The 17412-nt window shown below is 37.3% G+C and overlaps 2 protein-coding genes across 2 annotated transcripts; both read right to left on the bottom strand.

The window, feature by feature from the left end:
- Positions 1-141: 141 nt before the first annotated feature.
- nr5a5 (nuclear receptor subfamily 5, group A, member 5) lies at positions 142-6011 on the bottom strand. Its single transcript, XM_037792026.1, has 7 exons — positions 5636-6011; positions 4231-4346; positions 3908-4049; positions 2881-3638; positions 2406-2525; positions 2152-2299; positions 142-772 (listed from the first exon to the last, which is right to left on the bottom strand). The coding sequence occupies exons 1-7, from the start codon at positions 5727-5729 to the stop codon at positions 525-527; spliced, it is 1626 nt and encodes a 541-aa protein (XP_037647954.1). The 5' UTR covers positions 5730-6011; the 3' UTR covers positions 142-524.
- Positions 6012-7635: 1624 nt separating this feature from the next.
- Positions 7636-10852, bottom strand: soul5 (heme-binding protein soul5). Its single transcript, XM_037791177.1, has 7 exons — positions 10753-10852; positions 10462-10521; positions 9813-9894; positions 9605-9725; positions 9049-9182; positions 8082-8245; positions 7636-7974 (listed from the first exon to the last, which is right to left on the bottom strand). Coding segments are annotated over exons 1-7 (660 nt in total). The 5' UTR covers positions 10755-10852; the 3' UTR covers positions 7636-7877.
- Positions 10853-17412: the final 6560 nt, after the last annotated feature.

Below are 17412 nucleotides of genomic sequence, written 5' to 3'. Positions count from 1 at the left end.
AAATCTTGCTCCAGAAACAGTGAAGCAAAGAGATGAAACTCTGGTGCTTTGACAAAAGCCGCTACATGGCGTTGCGGTAACGATGCCGCCATTTTGGACTGAAAACATCAGTTATGGGTTTTGAGTACACATCAGCACATCCAGAAACCAAATTTCTTTATTCAATGATGCATTTTTCTTTTGTTTTTTTTCACAGTTAAGTGCTTCCTGACTATTAAAAACATCATAGTAGTGCTTGGATCTCAAATGTGTCCAACAATACTGACAGCAACAAGTATTTACTGGGCTGTTTGGCTGTGGTAATACTGTTAATAATGAGCACTTGGAGCAAAGTATGACACAGGTTTACTAAATACTCCCCTTCAATGCTGATCCTGGATCACATATTTCCCTGTCACTTCTGTGATTGAAGCAGTAAGGGGCTGTTAAAGAGAGCATTAAGGAGGTACAAAAAAATCCACTGCAGCAAACTCAAGCTTTGCCATTCTCGTGTCACCGGGGCTTCAAGACACGGCGGCGTCTTCTCAGTTGTGCTTGGTGTGCAGCATCTCAGTGAGCAGAGAGTTGCAGGGCAAATCTCCCAGAAGATGGCGCTGGTACAAATACTCCTCGACCTGCAGGCTGATGCTGCGTACTTCAGGAAGCCGGAGCAGCAGCTGGCCAAACTTGTCTGAGTGTCTTGGATGACTCTGTTGGGTGTGCTCCATCAGGGCCCGGTTCACCCTCTCCTGTGTCTGCTCCACCTGCCTGCGGCTCTGCACTGACTTCACATCTACAGCAGAAAGAAGATAAATAGTACAATCATCAATACATAAATACATACATGCATTCAACCTCATGCCAGAAGCAGCTGCATGCTTGACTTCAAAGGATAACTTTGATATTTTTCAACCTGGACCCTGTTTTCATATATTTTTTGTGTCTAATGGTGACAACACTTTTTGAAATTAGTCCAGTATTGAGGGAGCCACTAAACAAGCTGTAATGTAATCATTTGGGGCAACCTGGCACCGTCATGCACGTATCCTAAAAGTGCTTGTTTTTGTCAGTGACAGGCTCTGATTGTTTTCATAGGTGTCTGACAACATTATGGAAAGGACCCTACCTTTCACTTCCGTTTTTTTATGTCATGTGACTTGTTACAGGAAGAGACAACGGTGGAAACATGAGTGCGAGTGGAGAGAGGAGTGCCATGTGACGCCGGTGATGTCAGAGTTTGTTGTGTCTGACTACAGAAAGCGTAGCTTGGTGTTATCTAAAATAATTTTCAGTGTCATGGCTGAATATTTAGATGATTTCAACAATGTGGAGGCGACGCAGCATTTCACAACGAGGTTTCTCCGAGCGAGACACACAATAACACAACAGACCGGATCAAGCGAAAGGAAAGAAACACGTTTCATTTCTCTGTAGGGTCCTTTCCATTATGTTGTCAGACACTTATAATAACAATATGAGCCTGTCAGTGGCAAAAACAAGCACTTTTAGTGGACGTAAACTGACGGTACCAGGTTGCCCCAAATAATTACATTACAGGCCGTTTACTGGCTGCCATCTACAGAGTTTTCCCTCAATACTGGACCAATTTAAAAAATTGTTGTCCCCATTAGAGCGTTGGCACACCAAGCCGACGGTCAGCCATCGGACAGTTTGTGGCCGTCGGTGAGCGTCCGTTGGCCTAGTTTTTGCGGTGTGTCCCGCACCGTCGGCTCTAGTCTGCCTGTGTCTGAGTTTTTTCGGCTGATTCAGCATGTTGAGACGGCGGCGGAGGTCGTCGGTGAGAGAAGTCACTCTGATTGGTTGTTCAGCTTAAACGAATCCGTGTATGAGAAGAGAAACGGACGTGAGGAAAGCAAGCCAATGTATAAAGTCAAGAGAAAAAACACAAAAAGGCTCTTTTCATTTTTTATCTTCATCTCATCTGATCATTCCAATACAAGGATATTTTCACAACGACATGGCCATCTGGAATGAAGCTAAGTGGTGAGTGAGAGTGGATATGGTCCAGGTTGAAAAATACAGAAGTTATCCTTTAATATTAAAAGAAAAATGCACAGCTAAAACGTCACCCAGTTGATCAAAAAGCTACATCTGATTTGTTTCTTCTATAAAGTGCCTAATCTGACTAGACTTTCAAAAGGAAAAGCTCACCTGGGTTGAATAGCACCAAGTGTTTGAGACAGACAAACTCAAATCTGTCCAACTGGAACGCCTTCAGTTTGGACACTAAGTCCTGGGTCCTCGATACCAGGCTGCTCAGTGTCACTCCGGCCTGAGAGACGATGGTCAACACCTCAATCTGCATCACAATGAGAGATCGGTGGTGGTGATCGGAATTAAACGTGACATAATGTTCAATCCAAAGATGATCATAAGAATTCTGCATTTCGTTCTGTTAACGTTACCTGTTGTCCTGTGACCAAATATATGCAGCCTTCTTTGCTGTAGGTCACCTGTCTGCAGAGGTGATCCAGGACCAGCAGCTCACTCCAGCAACTCTGCAGCAGCACCATCTGGTCCTCCACCTGTGGGAAGCATAAAAAAATAGATCTGATGTAGTTGCAAATTAAAGACTTCGACCTTTGACCTCCAGTAAGCACCCAACATATGGTCGTGTCTAGAAGGGACAAACCATGTAAGGTGGCTGCGCACATCCAAAACTGTAGTTGGACTAGTAGAAGACAGCAATGAAAAACGAAGACCTATCCTAACCATAACTATTCGAGGTCAGTGCCTAACCTTAACAATCTCACAAGAGTTTCCCGGTTCCCTTCTAGCCACTAACCCCAACACGTAGCAAAAAGTGAATGCCGTATGTCTGCTCACACAGCTAATTTCTACTACTGTGAAATGTAACTGTATAATTTTATGATTCATCACCTTGAGCTCCTTGAAGAGCGTGCTGTTCCTGGCCCACTCCACAAGCCCAAACAGAGTCTGGTCGGCGATTTTGCACATGATGCTGAACGTATTCAGGCGGTCGTGTTTGCCCCGGTTGGCCTGCTCTCTCTGCAGACTGGCGAGGACTTTGGCACAGAGCTGGCTCTCATCCTGCTCCCCCTCCAGGAGCTGACTCAGGAAGCTGGATGTGAGAGTGGCTGATGAGTGTTTGTCTGGGGTTTGGGTGGGAGCTTGGTGGGAGAGAGGGGTGGCTGAGCTTGGTGTTGAGCAGGGCGATGATGCTGGCGTGCTTCTCGGTGTGAATGAATTGTTCGGACATGAGTGCACATAGTTTGCGGGAGCCGGGCTGTTGCTGAAAGGCATTTCTCCTTTCTCCTGGAGGTATCCAGGGAAGGTGCGGTGGTAGAGTCCAGGGTAGGGTAGCGATAGAGGAGGGAGCACCCTGTCTACGTTCATAGTGCAGTCCAGAGGCATGGGTGCATCCGACTGCCCCATGCCAGAGGGATACATGTGGGACTGATGAAAAGCATCAGAAGACAATGGAGCACTTGTGTGACTGCTCATTAGGTGAGGCTCATTTGGAGCTGTGGGCTGGTATGTTTGAGTAGTTTCCATCTTAATCCTGTAGGGAGCGGTGTTTGGCTGGTGATACACTTTTTGCTGTTTCATCTGCCTGTCCCGCCGGTACAGAGGGCCAAATTTATTCCTGCCACCTCTCATACGATCTGCTCTCACCGCTGTTAACAGAACAGGAAACAACTCATCAAGGTTTCACCATGAGATTCAGACATTGCCAAAGATGGTTTATAAAACTGATAATATGCCCACTCCATTTTTTTAGGGCTTAGATACGAAGCCATCATTTATAATCTGGGTCACTGCAGCACTATTTTATGACTTCTTAGATAAGCAATATGGGAGAAAAGAACACGCATGTCAGTGGCACAATGGCAGAATGTAAGTACAAAAGCATGAGTGCATGTGTTTCTGTGTGTATTTACTGTACCTTCGCGCTTCATGCCCACTGACAAACACTTCTGGAAGCGGCAGAAAGGACAACGTTTCCTCTGGGAAAGGTTCATGGGGCAGCTCTGTTGTTCTGCACAGGTGTAACGCTTGTTATTCTGCACCGAGCGTTTAAAGAAGCCCTGCAGAGAGAGAGAGAGACTGTAACCCTGTTGCTTCATTCTCTGCACATCACAATCAATCCTGAGTGACAATATAAAATATGCATCATGATTTGATCTATACTACGACACCAAAGTGCCTTATGGTGCTGTTAGAGATTTCATACTTTCCCATGGACTGTCCAAACCCCCTATCCCTTACCTTGCAGCTTTCACAAGTGAGCAGTCCATAGTGGTATCCTGACACTTTGTCTCCACAGATGGGACAGCTCTCCTCTGACTCTGGTCTGCCGTCTGGCTCTGTCTTTAGTTCCTGAGCTGGAGAATGAAACCACATTTAACGCTAAATGTCAAATGTACAGTATGACACAAACTGAAGGCGGCCAATTTGGCACAAGGTGATAAAACAAGTGCTAGATCAGTGGTTCCCGACCTGGGTCAAATATAACAAAAGATTCTGCTTCAATCCACATTTGTTGGCGTTTAGCCTTTTGAAAAACAACATTTTCACTGCGGTCAAAAACCTATTTGCTCTCCCGCTTGACGCACTGAAAGGGAGGCACGCACCTATATTAAAGGGTGATCTAGCAGCAATCTAACAACACCACAATTTACATTTATTAAACCACAATAACAAAAAATCAATTACGGCTCTAACATTATTATAGTAAATTAAGTCGTTACAAAAAAAGATCATATTATGTATCTGCATTTTCTTGGTGAATTTGTCAAGACGTCATCACTTTATGTTGAGAAAACTGACGGGTTTTATTCATTAAAGAAAGTTGATTCAATAAAAAAAGACTCACTTGTTTAATACACTGAATCACTATATCCAAATTGAGGATTTTGTTTTTCGAGGATTTGTAATTTTTTTTAGAGTGATGACATCATGAGCTTTTCTTAGATACAAGTAAGGGGGGCTTTAAGGGAAATAGGTTGGGAGCCACTGTGCTAGATGTTAAATGGGGATTGTTATGGTGATGTGACTGAAAACACGTATATTCTGCAGAGAGCAAATCCTGCTTCGATTTTCTTTTTTCTTTTTCTTCTTTACTTTTAGTAAAATACACAGCTTGCTAAAGGTGAGTGGACATCCCATTGTGTTTCTTTTGTTGGGAATGATCTGTGTATTTGGCAGTAAACACCAATATAACACCACATTCCAGCTTTGCATCAGTGCAGGTAATATCTCAAGTCAGCCACAATAAATATAATACGTCTGGAATAACAACATTAATACTGTCAGTTAAAATACTCAGTGGTTCAGTGCTTTGCTGCTGTCATACAGTAAGTGTGTCATCTAATGGGGTTTATTGCTCAGCTGAAATATGCTGAAAATTGCTCAGATAGTACCTTATCACTCCGCTTGATTTGCTTGACTATGATCACAGATATGACTCTTACATAATTCCCAGTCTGTCCAATGAAAACTGCTGAACCACTTTATGCCTTTTACGTCTGTGAATGTGGATTTCCACATTGATCAATATCATTTCTGCTCCACTTCATACTATACATTTACAGACACTCCAACTTTAAAACAAGACCTTTATAATACTGTACAAATTCAAACCATATTTTCTGAAGCTTTATCTTTTACTCACATGTTAAGGATCCTTCCAGAGTTAACAGATCCTCTGGGTAGCTGCCAGCGTGGTGGACAAGTGGCTGCTGTGGGTGATAATCCGGTAGGTCCATTCTGGCTGATGGGACATGAGCTTCAGAGTCTGATCTTCATCGTTGGAGGAGATCAGGAGACCAGACAGACACCGTAGGATAGTCACAGAAAGGCTGACTGTCAGGCCCAACAGCCCCAGTGGACTGATGGCTGTTCGGGGCCCACAGGTGGACTTCGATCTGTAGTCAGTGTCATAAAACCTCTCCTGATTGGCACTCCTATACCCAGTCAGTCAGTCGGCCAGCCAGCCAACGAGCCCCTCCATTGAGGACAGTCAGCTGTAGTGAAATCACTCCAGTGTCATTGAGCCATCCTGCAGCTCAGCTGATAAGATAAGACTCCACTGAAGAGTGCAGTAAATCACAGTCAACACTTCAGCCATTCACATTTCATGTCAATTCCTGCATTATCATTATGTATTGTAGCATTGCAATTTACGCAGTGGTGTAAGAAGTATACAGGTCTATTACTTAAACCTGCAGTAGGCTGAATATTTTTGGCATTATTTGGCAAAAATTCCATAATAACCTTTCAGCATATTGTAATTCATGTGTTCTGAGAGAAAACTAGACTTCTGCACCTCCTCATGGCTCTGTTTTCAGGCTTTAAAAAATCTAGCCCTTGACGGGAGAATTTGGCCAATCACAGGTCATTTCAGAGAGAGAGCGTTCCTATTGGCTGTGCTCCGGCTGGTGGGCGGTGCTTGGTGTTTCCTCAACTGATCTCAACATGGCTGCCGGGTCACAAACTTTCTCATTTTACAGCTAAACAGTACACTACAAGATGTTTCTAAAAAACATTTGAGGAGAGAAATAAGCATTACAGTAACAGAATATTGATTCATATTTGATCAGCGCTGCCTAGTTTGACAGTTTGATCAGAGTTTGCGAGTTATTGACAGCTGCTCAGAGACGGCAGACTCCAGCTCGGCTGAAGTACAAATATCTTAAAACTGTAGTAAATTTCAATACTTGAGTAAATGTAGGCTACTTAGTTACTTTCCACCACCATTCTCAAGTAAAACATAATGTACCCACTCTATTAGTGCACTCAAGGAAAGGGCAGTAAAACTTTGCTTTACTCAGTACAATATGATATCAGTCAATGGGTGAAAGGAGAGACTATGATTAACTTGTTCCACTTCCCCAGCCCGTGCTTGAGATGATAAGGTGCCATTCAGGGCAGTTCAAGGGTGGTTATGGTTATGACCCCTGCACATTAGCTTGTTGACATTCACCAATAAAATAGTTCTCCCTGTCTGACACTGTCTCCCTTCTCTCACAGGGTAAATCTTCTAAATATTCAACAATTGTTATCATTTATGAAAAGCTTCAAGTGTCAGGCAGTATGTGTAATCCTGGAAATAATGGTATTTTTGAATTTAGTAGTGCCTTCTGGTGGTAATGTAGAGGTTTGGAGAATATGCAGGCTTCATCTATTGTTAAACCTGCTGTAGGCAGAATACTTTTGGCATAATTTTTTGGCAACATGGCTGCCGGGTCACAAACTTTATCATTTTACAGCTAAACAGTACACTACAAGATGTTTTTGAAAACATTTGAGGAAATATAGGCATTACAGTAACAGAATATTGATTCATATTTGATCAGCGCTGCCTAGTTTGACCGTTTGATTGGAGTTTGCGAGTGATTGACAGCTGCTCGGAGACGGCAAGGCTCCAGCTCGGCTCTGATTGGTTGTTTTTCTCCGGTCTATGAAATCCTGCAGATGCCGTTAGGAGCACCGGACGACACCGGAGTAAACAGAGGAACATGATTTTTTTCTGTCTCATGCACTGCTGTCAGGATATAGTGACCGTTTTATAAAAAATAACTTTTTTAAATCATATTTGCTCCATTTCTACCCACTGCAGCTTTAAATCAGCTGCTTTTGACACATTTTATTTGTTAAAAAACACCAAAAGAAATCACTGCAAAAGCGTTACTTTATTGATTAGAACAAAAAAAACACACCAGTATAAAACCATTGTGACAAGTTTAGCATGGAGTATTCAATTAATTCAAATCCATCTGCATTTTTAAAATCTGTGCTCTCGCTGTCAGGTCATTTATTTATATGACACGTTATGACTAGAAGCAATGTCCAGGTGCAACGTCTCTTCATATACAACGTCTGCTGTAAGCTGTCATTGCACAGGGCCATAATATTCAAATTTCCTCACTGCTGGAGTCTTTGGCGGCGCACACCAGCTTATCCTCTCCCACAAACCACACCTCATTGTGCCTGTTAAAGACCTTCATTGGGCTGCAAGAAACAAGAGCACACACAGTCATTTATTGCCCAATATAAAATGATCAACACATGTTAAATCTTTCTGATTGTCACTGAGAAAATGATGGTGATTTGTTTACCTGTTATATCCAACAGCATAGTAGAAGTCTTCTTTGTACTCGGCCTCCACCAAGTCAAGGGCGGTGGCCAGGCTGCTTGCCTGGTTTTTGAGAGCACCGGTCATCATCCATCCTCCGAAGCTCTTCGCATACACTTTCATCTTTGGCTTCTGCTCGATGTACACCTGCAAGTCAGCAAAGTTTCATTATCTGAAAGTAGTAGGGCTGTCAAAGTTAACGCAAATTTGTTTTAACGCCACTAATTTACACAACGCATTTACACAACTTGATATTTTTAGGTTGTAGCGGGTTCAGTTTTAAAGCTATAGAGTGAAGATACAGGTATCATATGAAACTAAAACATACTGTCATAGTAGCTTGTCAGAAAGGAGGTTAAATAACGCTCCGAACATGTGCTAAATTTTGTCGAGGGAAAACTGTCATGGCCATTTTCAAAGGGGTCGCTTGACCTCTAACCTCAAGATATGTGAATGAAAATGGGTTTTATGGGTACCCACGAGTCTCCCCTTTACAGACATGCCCACTTTATGATAATCACATGCAGTTTGGGGCAAGTCATAGTCAAGTCAGCACACTGACACACGGACAGCTGTTGGGCTTGAGTTTGCCATGTTATGATTTGAGCATATCTTCTTATGCTAAATGCAGTACCTGTGAGGGTTTCTGGACAATATTTGTCATTGTTTTGTGTTGTTAATTGATTTCCAATAATAAATATATACATTGATTGCATAAAGCAGCATATTTGCTCACTCCCATGTTGATAAGAGTATTAAATACTTGACAAATCTCCCTTTAAGGTACATTTTGAACCGATAAAAAAATGTGTGATTAATTTGCGATTAATTGCGATTGAATATTTTAATGAAGTGACAGGCCTAGAAGGTAGATTTCACAGAATGAATTCAAACATGATCATGGCATTGCTAAATGAAGCTTGATGTGGTGTTTCGTCAGAGAAGGTTACCTTAGTATCAGTAGGTTGGGGGGCTTTCCCCTGAAATCCAGCTGGCAGCAAGAAACTCATTGTGTAGGATTTAAAAAAATAACCCGCCTTAGGCATCTTTATAAGGACAGGAGCTGTCATTATAATTTGCTTTCCTGATTATGAAAACACAACAGTTTGAAGAAAAAAGAAATGTCAGAAATAGGAAATACACAACAAGCACAAAAATGTTCTGGCTTGGATATCCAATAAAGCTGCCAGACTATTTCTGCTCTCTGAACACAACTAAATACAGTAATTATAAGGTCAAAAAGGCCTTTTCATTTTAGCTGCACCACATATTCAAACAGAGGCTGGAAAAACTGTTTTCCTTGCAAACTGAATGAGTTACAAAAAGTTTAAAACATTAAACTCTTTACATTACACTCCCTGCTAGCTGTCACTATATTTTCTGTAATGTGCACCACTGTATTGTGTCTAACGGTGTGCTCTTCTGATTTTCTCTCTTAAAAAAGACATCCTGATCTCAATGAGACTACTTCTTTCAGTTACATAAAACATAAATAAATAAACGCACCATCCACGTTGTTACCAGTGATGTAACCAAACAGTCGCCTGAATAATCCCATTGATGCAAACTCCATGCAGATGGAAGTCTCGTTAGTTGAAACCCATGTCTGGGAGTCATAGTGGCGGGCCTGAGGGAAACGAACAAACACAGTGGGTTTCTGGAAAGTTCACCTCAAATGTAAAAAGGTTTCTCTCTTGCTCTCAGACACACTCACCTCAAAAACAGAAGTCTCACAAACCGGATCAAACAGCAGGCACTCCTTTGTCTCAGTACAGAAGCTCAACTCAGATGAGTTTCTGTGTAATTAGAAAGGAAACTATTAAAAAAATGTGACAGCAGTAATCATGTGTGCCAAGATCTGGGTCAGAATTATGAATATCTTATAACTCATATATCCAAGAGGTAGTAACAGTACTTCCAGTTTACAAATAACCAACACTTACACTAAAAACATTCTTTTTTTTACTCAGTTTAAAGTACCTTCTATCAGTACAGAAGCTGGCAAAACAAGCCTGTTTCACTACAGTCCTGGAATGATCTGCAGGCCAAGCTTAAACTTGAGACCCTTGTCTCTTTACGTAAATGATTTTAAATTTAGAATAAAGGAAGTAACAAACACATGACCAAGATGATGCCCTGTTAATGCTGCTGCCGTGATTCAATGTTGTTGTCTTGTTATGTGTGTTGGATGCTGCTATTTGACCCTGTCTTGGCTAAGTCTCACTTGTAAAAGAGGTTTTAATCTCGATGTGACTTCCTAGTTAAATAAAGGTTATATATATATATATATATATATATATATATATTCTGTAATTTTGGTCAAATGCTGCAATCTACTAAAAATGTAAATTCAGGCTTCTTACCCAATTCTGGCCTCAGCTGTTAGTACCAACAGGAAGCCAACAAGCCCTGAAAGGTAAATCCTGAAACACAGATATAGAGTTTTTACTAAGACTTAACAGAGATAGATAGATAGATAGATAGATAGATAGATAGATAGATAGAAAAAAGAAACATACACACAACACAAGACACCATTAAAACACACAAATATACAGTATATAATGGTATAATAGCAATAGTGCAGTACATTTCTATGCAATGATTTTTTTTAATCTAAGACAGTCTAGACAGTTAAATTAAAGACTACTTACATCGTGGCAGTGTTGGGTTCTGTGCTTTGGAAAATTGTATCTTTGCAGTCTGGTCCAAAGCACTATTTATTGCTGCTGTGGTTATGAAAGGACAACTGGCCACTCCCTGAACCCATAACACAAACCAGACAATGGAGTGTCTTGACCAATGGGAACCCAAAACAGAAACAAGAAACTGGGAAGAATTATGAAACAAACACGTTTGACTGCATGTGTAATTTACGTATTATGCAACCCCTTTAGCCATTAATATATCTGTAATGTAGATGATCTTAAAGGGGATCTTTAACACAGTGTCAGGGACACAGTTTAACACTATATAAATATATATATATATAACACAATACAACAGCACTGCAACAAATACTATACTTCTATGGTTGAGACAGCCTGAGACTTGTTAATATTATTTTTTTTTACTTTTAACAACATCATCTAAAAGTCAGCTAGAAGTACCAGTGTTATGTGTGTGCATGTGGGTGAATGTGTGCAACATGACTGTAAGAAGAGGCGTATAGGTGAGACACGTAATCCTAAATATAATTTAATGTGACCTGATTTATCTTATCTATCTTATCTCTTTAAGTGAATAAAAAAGTAGGATTCACATTAAAAAAATTAAATAATCAACAAACATTGTTGTATTGGACAGAATACAAAGCCACATCAGGTGGGACAAATTGTGACAGAACATCACGTGAGGCGGTGAGACACTGTTGGAGAAATTATCTAATAAACAGTTTCTGGTCATTCAGTTAAGAAGCAAATACCATTTATTAAGCAAATGCATTTGGGTTCATACAGCAGACAAGTCAGTGTAGCCCACACCTTCCACCCTGCTTCTGAGTGAAAGCATTGTCTATTGTTAAAAAGAGTTACTTGTGATTAGCTAGTTTTAGCAGAGTGCAGAGGCGAGGATGATAAGTAATGTATCTAAACTAGTACAGTCTGTGCTTTCCAAGGGTATTCAGATTTATCTGAGTACACAAATTCTACACAAAGGGACATGGTATTTTCTCTCACAACACGTTTTAACTCTCAGAACATGAGTGAAACGCCTAGTTCCCATGTGATATTATTTACCACCACATTGTACAGTTTCCTTAATGGTCACCCTGGCTCTGGTTTACACAGTCAGACATGATGGACCATGTAAGCGAATATTCATGTCACAGGAGAATTTCTTACCTTTTGTTAACAAAGATCACGTGATAACGGTTTTGTACCTGCTGAACACCAAGTTTGTTCCCATTTCGAAAAAATGCATTCAACCACGAGACAAAAGGTTTAATCACACCCAACATGTTCCATAGATGAGAAAGGATTGGTGCACAATCAGGCTACATGGATATTATACATTTAACAATTATAAAATTGGTTACTCAAATGTGTTGGTTGGTTTTGTTGAATGATGTAAATGTATAATTTACATTTTAATCCTGAGTATACATTTTATTTTTTAAATGATCACCATAACTGAAAGAAGATATCCAATCAGTCTAAACCAAAAAAGCAAACAAACAAAAGCTATACAATTAATATAATAGTATAAAAACATATTTAAAAAAATACTCCTATACTCCCTCATTTTAATGGCATAATAAACATATATGTATATATATATATATATGACATTTTTACATTTTTTCTTTTTATGGCATACTATATTATGATTTTTTAAAATTATATTTTAATGGCATACTATACTATGACTTTTGTTTAATGATATTTTAATGACATACTATACTATGACTTTTATAAATCATATTTTAATGGCATACTATACTATGACTTTTGTTTAATGATATTTTAATGCCATACTATTGTGAGAGAAAATACCATGTCCCTTTGTGTAGAATTTGTGTACTCAGATAAATCTGAATACCCTTGGAAAGCACAGACTGTACTAGTTTAGATACATTACTTATCATCCTCGCCTCTGCACTCTGCTAAAACTAGCTAATCACAAGTAACTCTTTTTAACAATAGACAATGCTTTCACTCAGAAGCAGGGTGGAAGGTGTGGGCTACACTGACTTGTCTGCTGTATGAACCCAAATGCATTTGCTTAATAAATGGTATTTGCTTCTTAACTGAATGACCAGAGACTGTTTATTAGATAATTTCTCTAACACTATACTATGACTTTTTTAAATAGCATTCAAATTGCATACCACACTATGACTTTTTTAATGATATTTTAATGACATACTATACTATGATTTTTTTAAATTATATTTTAATGGCATACTATACTATGACTTTTGTTTAATGATATTTTAATGACATACTATACCATGACTTTTTTAATGATATTTTAATGACGTACTATACCATGATTTTTATTCACCGATATTTTAATGGCATACTACACTATGACTTTTTTAAATTATATTTTAATGGCTATGACTTTTTCAATAGAGTTTTAATGTAGGTCTTGGGCAAATAATGGTAGGAAACTTAGCCTATAGAAAAATTGTACTACTTGTACTTCTGCACTTTCTGAAACCAGCCATCTAATGTTACAGTTATTGTGTTTGAAATTCGACCATAATACTACACCTTGAATATATCATTAACCCCTAGACAATGTATATAATAATGGAAAGAACTTCTTGTTAAGCTCCATGAAAGACTTAATTATTACTTTTTTTTGTGCATGAACACTGAATAGGGGTAACCTGAGTAGAATATAGAGTTAAAGGATTTTACTTTCGTGACAAGGCATATAGAGTAGGAGGACATGGTAAACCCACCCTCAGGCCTCAGTCCAGCTCTCACACATTCTCTCTCCTGGTGTTATACAAAACACACATTTTCAGCTCTTTTCATAACCACGTTGTTTGATAAATAAACTCTTTAAAGCTGAAGTAGGCGAGATAATCAAATATGATTAAAAAAAGTTATTTTTATAAAACGGTCGCTATATCGTGACAGTACATGATACAGGTAACCTGAAAAAAAACATGTGCCTCTGTGTCCTCCAGTGTCCTTTGGTGCTCCTAACGGCATCTGCAAGATTTCACAGACCAGAGGAAAACAAACAGTAAGAGCTGATCTGAGGTCTGCTGTCCATCTGCTGTCTATGAGAGCCGGCTGTCAATCACTCGCGAACTCTGACCAATGACGCTGATCAAATATGAATCAATACGTTAATGCCTATTTCTCGCCTTAAATGTTTTCAGAATCATCTTGTAGTGTGCTGTTTAGCTGTAAAATGAGAAAGTTTGTGACACCACCGCCACGAGATTTTCTAAAGCCTGAAAAATATGCTCAAATCGTAACATGACAAACTGAAGTCCAGCAGGCAACAACAGCTGTCAGTGTGTCTGCCTACTGCCACTTTAACATGCTCGTGTTTATAATATATATTGCTATGTGAATTGTGTTATGTGAATTATATCAAGTCTTTCCAAAGTTCATGGAAAAAACATTCAGCCAACATGAAATATCAGCATTGTGTTATTGTTCTGAGTGTAGAAGACTTCTAGTGTATGGAGTTTGACTTCTTGAGCCTGTAAACAGGATCTGAGTGCATGGTTTCTACTCCGGCAGCAACATTTTATTGGAGTGATTTTGTTAGTGATATTGACTGGAATAAAGTTTGGTCCTTACCGCAAAAGTTCCTTCTAACAAATAAGGTAAAAGAGGTGTCATTTAAGTTGATCCACAGATTATATCCAGTGAAACATTTCTTACGAAAGTTAAAGAGTGATATATATGTAAGTTGTTCCTTCTGCGAATCACATCCTGAAACTTGCTCTCATTTATTCTGGTCCTGTAAATTTAAATGTGAATCGTGGAAAGATGTCAATAATTTTATACTTGTTAACATTTTCTCAGATTTTGCACTGTACTATAGAAATATTATATTTGGTTGCTATGATTACAGTGACAAGGACAGTAATGCATTTTTTCTTATTAATTTAATTTTAATTCTCGCGAAGTTCCACATTCAGAAGCGTAAATTTACCAAAAAAAGCCTAATTTCTTTGTATTTATGAAAGAAATGAATTATATCTGTCAATAATTTCTTCCTCACAAACAAAAAAGCAATGAAAACAATGAATGTATGCAATATCTTTAAAGTTTTTAAGTGAAATTATTGTCATATGCTCTTGTGGTCTTTTTGTTTTATAATAATTTTTTTTTTTTATTGTGTTTTTTTTTTTATTTTATGTTGGTTTTGTTTAATTTCTGTTGTCCTTTTATGTTTGGCAGAGCTCTTTGTTTATGTTTTCACTATGCTTCTTTTGTATGTAAATGTTTTTAATGTTTTTTGCTGTTACTATGGATACTGGCATTTTAAAATAATAATAGTATGTATGTCGAAAAATTTCATGAAAAAATCATTGCATAGTATGTCGAAAAATTTCATGAAAAAAAGTCGTAGTATAGTATGTCGAAAAATTTCATGAAAAAATCATTGCATAGTATGTCGAAAAATTTCATGAAAAAAATTATTGCATAGTATGTCGAAAGATTTCATGAAAAAAGTAATTCGAAGTATGTCGAAAAATGTCATGAAAAAAGTCATAGCATGGTATGTCGAAAAATGTCATGAAAAAAGGCATAGTATATTATGTCGAAAAATTTCATGAAAAAAAGTCGTAGCATAGTTTGTCGAAAAAAAGTCATAGCATATTATGTCGAAAAATTTCATAAAAAAAGTAATTCGAAGTATGTCGAAACATTTTATGAAAAAAGTCATAGTATAGTATCTCGAAAAATTTCATGAAAAAAAGTCATAGTATAATATGTCAAAAAATTTCATGAGAAAAAGTCATTTTATAATATGTTGAAATATTTTATGAAAAAACAGTCATAATATAGTATATCGAAAAATTTCATGAAAAAAAGTCATAGCATATTATGTCGAAAAATTTCATGAAAAAAAGTCATGGTATAGTATCTCGAAAAATTTCATGAAAAAAAGTCATAGTATAATATGTCAAAAAATTTCATGAGAAAAAGTCATATTATAATATGTTGGAAAATTTTATGAAAAAAAAGTCATGGTATAATATGTCAAAAAATGTCATGAAAAAAGTCATAGCATATTATGTTGAATATTTCATGAAAAATTACAGTTTACTAAGATTTTTATGACTTTATAGATATACTATTCTATGATTTTTTTATGACACACTAAGCTGGTATGTCATAAAAGCCATACTATAGTATGTTAAAAAAGTCCTTAACTACGATTTTTTTTTTATTACTCTGATATACTATACTGTGATTTTGATATTTGACATACTATAGTATGAGTTATTTTTTACATGCTATACTTTTACTTTTTTAAGACATACTGTATTATGAACATTTTTATGACATACTATTCTTACTGAAACAATAATCAAAGTATCAAGACACTTTTTTGCTTCACCGGTGTTTGCTTACTCTGAGTTTGTCCAGCATCCTCTGAATTGAAAAAATAAATAAATACATTCAAAATTAATAAAAATAAACACATAAATAAATAAATTAAAAATTAAACAGAAAAGTACATAAATAAAAGAATTAATACAAAGATAAATAAATAAATACATAAATAAATGAAACCAGAAATATCAATTTATGTCACATTTCTTCAATGAATTAATGGCTACATTTATTTTTAATAATATTTTTGCTACATTTAATGACATTGATTATGACGATGATTGTATTAATAAATCCATGTTTTTCTGTGTGTTTTGAAGCTAAATGGAACAGTTGACCTGAGTGCAGCGAAAAACTGCATCATTATCAAACAATAATCTCCTATCTACACTATACATTTAAAAATAATATAATATAAAAACAAAATAAATACATAAAGAATAAATGCAAAAATAAATAAAAAACATTTAAAATTAATAAAAATAAATACATAAATAAATTAAAAAGAAAATTAATAAGGAAAGTAAATAAATTCAGGAATTAATACAAAGATAAATACATAAATAAATACATCAATTTGATAAACCAGAAATATAATTTTATGTCACATTATATCAATTAATTAATGGCTGCATTTATTTTTAATCATATTTTTGCTACATTTTATGAATTTGATTATGACAATGATTGTATTAATAATAAATCCATGTTTTTCTGTGTGTTTTGGAGGCAAAGTGTTACTTTGCGGTGGACTGAATATTAGAAACAGAAAGGTCTATTTTAAATGTTGGTATTGTGTCTGCTTGATGCTTGGTAAAGTTGACAGCTGACTATATTTAGATTCATATGTAATTTACTGCCATCTGGTGGTCACAGGGAGGAACTGCAACATATTTAAATTCGTCAAGCTAGAGTCAATACTGATAGGATACTACAGGTACATACTTCAGGTAAATACTTTCAAAATCAAGTGTCAAAATTAGTTGTGGCTATTTGTCAAAACGAGTTTCTTCAACAAAAAATGAAACTAACATCAAACAGCCACTGATGCACCATTCCAGTCGGTTTTACTCAGGAGAAACACTCTAATGTCCAGGCAGGATTTAGGTTGATTGATTTTCCTGCACAAAAGCAAACAAACATTCAACATGCTGCCTCTCTGGCTCCAGTTTCCTGGTTCATGACCTGACAATGACACACCTACTATACTACCTTTATCATCTCACCTGAGTGCTTAGTTTGGTGCTTAGTGCCCCTAGTGTCCACAAAAAATAA

This window comes from Sebastes umbrosus, chromosome 14 (assembly GCF_015220745.1).
Source record: "Sebastes umbrosus isolate fSebUmb1 chromosome 14, fSebUmb1.pri, whole genome shotgun sequence".
NCBI lineage: Eukaryota > Metazoa > Chordata > Actinopteri > Perciformes > Sebastidae > Sebastes > Sebastes umbrosus.
The sequence above is the reverse complement of the archived record's forward strand: the minus strand, read 5'-3'. Positions and strand labels throughout refer to the sequence as shown.